The 7,129-nt window shown below is 46.8% G+C and overlaps 1 protein-coding gene and 1 pseudogene across 1 annotated transcript; both read right to left on the reverse strand.

Moving 5' to 3' along the window:
• Positions 1 to 493: 493 nt before the first annotated feature.
• On the reverse strand, positions 494 to 2,258 carry LOC129684839 (F-box/WD repeat-containing protein 5-like; annotated as a pseudogene).
• Positions 2,259 to 4,776: 2,518 nt separating this feature from the next.
• LOC129684804 (zinc finger CCCH domain-containing protein 15-like) lies at positions 4,777 to 6,477 on the reverse strand. The gene is given in 2 exon segments (XM_055618053.1): positions 4,777 to 5,868; positions 5,870 to 6,477. Coding segments are annotated over 2 exon segments (1,242 nt in total). The 5' UTR covers positions 6,370 to 6,477; the 3' UTR covers positions 4,777 to 5,126.
• Positions 6,478 to 7,129: the final 652 nt, after the last annotated feature.

A 7,129-nucleotide genomic window follows, 5' to 3' on the forward strand; every position in this document is an offset into this window, starting at 1 on the left:
TGCAGCACCCATGGTCAACTGCAGGCCACTCCATCAGTAGCACAAACCAAATTACCAGAGACCAGAGCTTATGGCCTGTCACCCAGGGTACGCTCAAGACATCCAAGGCTATGGGTTCTGCTGAGTATAAAAGGTACCCAGGCAGAGGCCAGCTTGGAGCTCTGTGAGTTGTCAACCCAGGGGAGGAGGGTAGGTGAAGAACAGGTCCTTCAGTGTCCCATGTAACCCAAGCTGGCCAAGAGTCTGACATGGGATCTCTGGTGCTGCCAACAAGGGCTACCCTAGTGCTAAGCCTGATAGCTGAGTAAGCAGGTTTTGTTTGTGTGTTTGTGTGTGTGTGTGTGTGTTGGGGTCAGACTACCCCTCCTAAGGCATCACTGCTGTGAGCTACTCCATCCCAGTGCAGTAAAGAACTACTGTACATCCCAGGGCAGTAAAGAACCACAGGGTATCTTTCCCCAGTGGGTCCCAATGGCTCACATCACTGAAGCCTTCAGCGCTTATGGCTGGCAAACCAGGAGAAGAAGGGGCGTGGGCGTGGGCATGGGCGTGGGGCCTGGAGGACACGAACAATTCGTGGTGAGCGCCAGGCTTTGATAGTGCCATCATCGCTGGCTGTCAACAAGAGCTCCTGTTCCTGGGGGCTAAAGGCCACTGAGTTGACCACATCTTCCTGCCGCAGCTTGGCTAAGCAGATGTAGTGGCGGTCCCAGATACAGCCGTGCTGATCTTCAGCTCCACTGGCCACAAAATCCTTGCTGACATCCTAGAAGATGAAGAAGCACTCATCATTGGGTGCGTAGGCACGGTGCGCTCGCAGAGCCCGCTTCACCTCCCACATGGTCTTGAGATCGAACACTAGCAGGTCAATCTCCTCTGCAATGGGTGGTGGCTGCATAGGGTCAGCTACCACTGAGCCAGGGGGCCAGGCACGGCTATTCACGTACAAGTACCTGTTATCAAGAGACAGGCTCATGCCAAGGATGTGCCCATGCACATCTCTGACATGGTCCAGTGTGTCAAAGAAGGCATCAGAACCCCGGCCCTCGCACAGCGTGGGCCCTGCTGTAGTCATCTGGTGCGGCAGGATCTGCTTGATGCCGATCTGATGTGGTGAATAGGTGAGGCAGCCAGTGGTAAAGATAAGGTACTTGTTCCTGGGGGAACGATACTCTGGGGGGTTGGTGTGGCCTTGGGCCAGCAGCTCAGCCACCTTGGTCTCCAGAGTACAATCTGACAGCTATGCATGTCCATCCAACGCACTATCCAACATGCGCCGTAAACCTTCCTTGACATGGCTAGAACCAGAGGCGTGCAGACCTGGGTCAGTGACCTCTTCTTCACTGTCCCCACCGAGGTCAAAGACTCGGCAGGGGAGCCCAGCCTGGTTGCCGGCATCCAGCCGTAGGTCTGGGCTATCAAAGCGGCTGCAGTCAGCCACCATCACTGTGTGGATGGTGCTGGCATTGAGGCTCTGGATCTTAAAGAGCCGTTTTACCACGTTGACATTCTCTGACTCCACATTCCGTGTGAGACACAAGCCAAAGCCTAGAGCAGGTAGGTGCTGGCCAGAGAACCAAGCCTGGGAAACAGCCTACGCTGGGCCCTGCATTTGCCCTTCCATAGCCAGCCCTGCCCACACCTTCTTCTCTATTTCCCAGCCCTAACCCACCCATCTGCCCAGCCTGCCCCTCCTGCTCCAGTCTGAACCTGGAAGGCATTGTTGAGCCACAGCACTGAGCAGGAGGTGCTATCTTCAATGTGGTGCAGGTTCCCCAAAATGAGGCTGGTTTCTGTGAACCAGCAGCCAAACACATGGTAGGGCTTGTTTCGCACATGGGACAGCAGGGCAAAGGAGTCTAGGCTGATGACAGCTATCTCGCCTGAGGAGGAGTTATGTGGCCCAAGAAACACCCCCTGAGGCCAGCAGCAATGAGTCATCTTGGTTGAACTGGGAGAATTGGGTGTAGCTCCAGTTGTAGGGCCTCATACCTGCACTGTGCAGCAGCGAGATGGTCAGGTCGTTGTTCCAGATCTGGGTGGCAGGGCACACACATCTGGAGGCACCTAGTAGTAGCGGTAGAACTGCTCCCTCCATAAGAATTCGTCCCGGGATACAGCCTGCCATTGGCGGCATAGCAGCCCAGCAACAAGCACATCTGCAGGGCCTAGGCTCAGGAAGATCTGGTAGACAAGGCTGTCGGGGAGCAGGGGCATGCCCGCCTCATCCATTGTGACATTCTGCCTGGTTGGTCTGCGGTGCCTCCGCCCGCTGCTCCACGCACTGCTTCCTCCGCCACTCTAGCTTCCGCCTCCGCGTCTGTACGCAATTATACAGTATTGAATGTATATATGACTGACTTATTTAGCAGAGTTTACTGCAAGTTAATCTGTGTTCTTGAGCAAAGTTTGGGTATATACCTAGCAGTGGTAAGGGATACTTGCTCAACCATGTTTATAGCAGTTTTATTTGTAATAGCCAGAACCTGGAAACAACCCAGATGTCCATCAACGGAGGAATGGATACAGAAATTGTGGTACATTTACACAATGGAATACTACTCAGCAATCAAAAAGGAGGAAATCAGAAATTTGCAGGCAAATGGTGGGATCTAAAAAAGATCATTCTGAGTGAAATATCCCAGGAGAAAGACAAACACGATATATACTCACTTATATAGACCTATAAGATATGATAAACATAATGAAATCTATACACCTAAAAAAGATAATCAAGAGAGCAGACATGGGGTAAGATGATCAATCCTCGTTTAGAAAGACAGATGGGATGTGCATTGAACGTATGACAGGAGTCTACTGAAGGCATCTGAAAGACTAACTAGCAGTGTTTTCAAAGCAGATACAAAGACTCATGACCAAACCTTCGGCAGAGTGCAGGGAATCATATGAAAGAAGGGGAGTTAGTATGATGGGGAAAGGATAGGAGCTCCACAAGGACCAAATATATCTGGGCACAGGGTCTTTTCTGAGACTGACATTCAAACAAGGACCATGTATAGATATAACCTAGAACCTCTGCTCAGACCTGGAACCCCTGCACAGGTGTAGCCCATGGCAGTTCAGTGTCCAAGTGGGTTACATAGTAATGGGAAGAGGGACTGCCTCTGACATAATCTGATTGGCCTGCTCATTGATCACTCCCCCCTGAGGGGGGAGCAGCCTTACCAGGCCACAGTAGAGGACAATGCAGCCACTTTTGATGAGAACTGATAGACTAAGATCAGAAAGGAGAGGAGAACCTCCCCTATCAGTGGACTTGGGGAATGGCATGCATGCAGAAAGGGGAGGGAGGGTGGGATGGGGAGGGGAGGAGGGAGGGGCTTATGGGGGGATACAAAATGAATAAAGTGTAATTAATAATAATAAAAAAAATTATAGGGTACAATCCAGGGTACACTGTTCATAAAGAACTGTTCACAGTTTCCATGCCATTTCATGACACCACATTCTTCATCTCTAAGAATATTGCCAATTAAACAAAGCTTTCATAAGAATATTGCCAATTAAATAAAGCTTTCATATGAAACAAAGGTTTCATAAAAAAAAAAAAAAAAAAAGAACCTCTGCTCAGATGTAGCCCGTAGTAGCTCAGTAACCAATTGGTTTCCCATAGTGAGGGGAACAAGGACTATTTCTAACAGGAACTCAATGGCTGGCTCTTTGACCTCCCCACCCCCCAAGGGAGGAGCAGTCCTGTTAGGCCACAGAGGAGAGCTTTGCAGCCAGTCCTGAAGATACCTGATAAAATAGGATCAGATGAATGGGGAGGAGGTCCCCCCCTATCAGTGGACTTGGAAAGGGGCAGGGAGGAGATGAGGGAGGGAGGGTGGGACTGGGAGGGAATGAGAGAGCGGGATACAGCTGGGATACAGTTAATAAAATGTAGAAAAAAATAAAATTAAAAAAAATCTGTGTTCTTATATTGTTGAATATTTTTCTAAGTTTAAACAATAACTTGCTGTATGTTCTTGTCACAATTTATCAATTTCTGTATCATGGGAGGTTTAGGTTCTCCCACGATAGGTTATTGGAGTGAACATGGGAATGCCACTCTCTCACTAGAATTCTGGATTTGAATCTCTGGATTAAAAAAAAAATGCCTGTTTTACTTTTTCACTTTTTTATTTTTATTTTTTTTGCTAATACTACAACTCAGTTTATTAATTCCAAAACCAGAGATTTTTAACTGCGAGTCTCTATGAATTTGAACTAAGTAACTGTGTTTTGTTTGTTTGGTTTGGTCTCTGCTTCTTTTTTATTTATTTAATTTTATTTTATGTGCATTGGTGTTAGGGTGTCAGACCACCTGGACTGCTTACAGACAGTTGTGAGCTGCCATGTGGGTGCTGGGAGTTGAACCCCAGTTCAGTGGAAGAACAGACAGCGCTCTTAACCACTGAGCCATCTCTCCAGCCCCTGGTGTCTGCTTCTTGAGTGCTGGGCATTTGCTATCATGTCCTACTTTATGTCCTCCTATCATGTCCTATTCTTTTTTTTTTTTTTTTTTTTGGTTTTTATTTACAACTTTATTGGCAAAAAAGGGGAGAACTTTAAACAGCTTTAATACAGGGCGACAAGGCTGACCCTGTCAGGTTGAACAAGTCCCACTCTCAGTGTCCATCTAATTGTCCAAGATGTACAACACTGAATCTGCATCTTCCTTTATCAAGTACAGGGCTCACCTTTCAGGCAGTCTTTCAAACATAAATACAAAGGAAAGGAAACCACTCATTAAAAACGGCAGCAGACGGAAAGTATTTTAAGTGTGACTTTGTTGTTCCTGGAAATTACACATGCCCAATGGAAATCAAAAGCTGGAAAAGCAGTTACACTTCCTACGTGAGTGGACAGGTACAGCAACAATCACCTTCTGTAGTGCCATTTCTTATTATCAGCTACTGTGCACTTACTATGAGATGTAGTCAAAGTCAGAAGAGAAGACACAGGGATAGTGCTCCTTTTGTGGAGGACACTATCCCTCCAGAATCATCACGAGGGAAACGAACACCCTGTTGATTCTAGGTGGCAAACCATTAATGAGGTCAATTTCAATTCATGTTGACCACACTGAGCTGACCTAATTTTCCTCCGCGACTCGTGTGGTGTCATTCTTCTAAATCAAGTGTGTTCAGTTCTTCCTCCAATTCATCCAGATCTTCCCCCGTGAACAGATTTTCATCAACAGGAACAGCACCGATGGATCCATTTTCTTGTCCTCCCCCTCCACTGTCGTCCAAATCACTTCTCTCGCCGTTTCCAGCCTGACCCCCAGAAGCTTCACTTAACTTGTTCTCATCTTTATCTGAAGCATATGTGTTGAATCTCTCAAGGCTGGCCACTGTGATACCTGTCTCCTCTACATCTTTTGGGATGTACAGGCTCACATCTATGTCATTCACACCCACAGAATCATCAACCTCATCACCACCTGTTCCCTGAATGTAGCGGGTATCGTCTGCTTCCTCATCATCATCATTGACCAGCTCAGGACGAAATTCAAACACCTCACGACCACTGATCACCAGTGCTTTCCCTGCTTTGAAGTCAGCTTTCCGCCTCTCCATATCTTGTTCAAGTTTATCAATCTTTTCTTGTCTTTTCCTTTTCTTCCATGCGAGAAAAAATTCTAGAGTGATTTTGGTAACATTTGGACCTAAGGCAGAGCGCTCTCTCTCAATTAGATCTTCTAATGAAATCTCATCTTCTTTCTCTTCTTTCTTTTTGTCTTTTTTTAGCAAAAATCCAGGAGGAAGTGCATGGCGTTACATGCAGTTGTCCCCACCTCCAGGACACACCCAAAACCAGCCATACTTGTTATTCTCAATAGCTTCAAGGAAATGTCTGCACACCATGCTTCTTGTTTACTATTTCTTCCAGCTTTTTCTCATCCCAATTATCCATAGTATCTTTTTCAAGTTCTTCATCTCTTGCATCAATGTAAACGCTTCGTTTTTCACATTTTCTCTCCAGAGTGAGGTCATGAGAGAACTTACATTTATCTCCTTTAGTACACTGCCCTTGTTTGAAGAACGCACACACCACAGACTTGGGATCTGCACCTTTACTTATTTTTTGTGCAGCAACTACAGGCTTGAACAGCTCGTTTAGTTCTTGCAGTTCTTTCTTCTTGTCATCTTTCTTCAATTTCTTCTCCGCTTCACTCTGCGCTACCTGGCGTGGGTTCTGCTGACCAAATTTCACTTGATGAGTGACAGCCTTAATGAACTTCTGTTGCTTTGCTCCTTTCTTATTCTTCAGACCGAAAGTTTTGTCCTCGATGATCTTCTCCTTCTTCTTCTGCTCCGCCTTCTTGCTGCCCCCGGCCTGCGCCTGCTTCTTCGGGGGCATGGCGGAGGCGGCGGCGCCGGGCCGACTGCGGCGCGGGGGGCTACCGTCGGGCGTCCGGCCGCGCGGCGGGAGCGGGAAGACGCAGCCGCCGCCGCAGCGCACGCAAGGCGACGCCCATGTCCTATTCTTTATTTGCTTATTTATTTGTTTATTGGTTTGTTTGTTTGTTTGTTTGTTTTGATCCAGGGTTTCTCTGTGTAGTCCTGGCCAGCCTGGAACTAAATCACTTTGAAGACCAGGGTGGCCTGGAACTCACAGAAACCTGTTGGGATTAAAATCATGAGTCACCATGCCTGGATCATTTCATTACTTTTAAATTCTTCTGTTCATGACTCACTACTCCTGCAAAGCAAACATGCATTCAAAAACTCAATTTGTGCCAAATATTCTTATAATGTAAAACATCAGTCTCTTGAATGAGTCCTCAGACTTGCTCTTCTCATAGGAAACCGTTTTCTCATCCTAATTTTAAAATCAGTGAACAAATCCATATGATTCAAAAATAAGAACTATATAAGAAGGGACACGTTAGCAAATTTCACTCTCTTGCCTCTTTCTCCCCCTTTTACTGTTCTCCATGTGTTTATGTAAATATATTTTCTCGTTCATTTCCTTCACAGAAGCAGATCACACTGAACAGCGTCCTGCAATTCTTTTAGACGCTTTTTATTTAGAGTCACTTATCCACAGTGAGTTGCTGTGTGATAAAACGGTGCCTAAGCCTTGAACTCAGACCACTCCTGGGGATTTTTCCCTCTGT

Source organism: Psammomys obesus, unplaced genomic scaffold, assembly GCF_907164565.1.
Source record: "Psammomys obesus unplaced genomic scaffold, mPsaObe1.curated_primary_1811, whole genome shotgun sequence".
Taxonomy (NCBI): domain Eukaryota; kingdom Metazoa; phylum Chordata; class Mammalia; order Rodentia; family Muridae; genus Psammomys; species Psammomys obesus.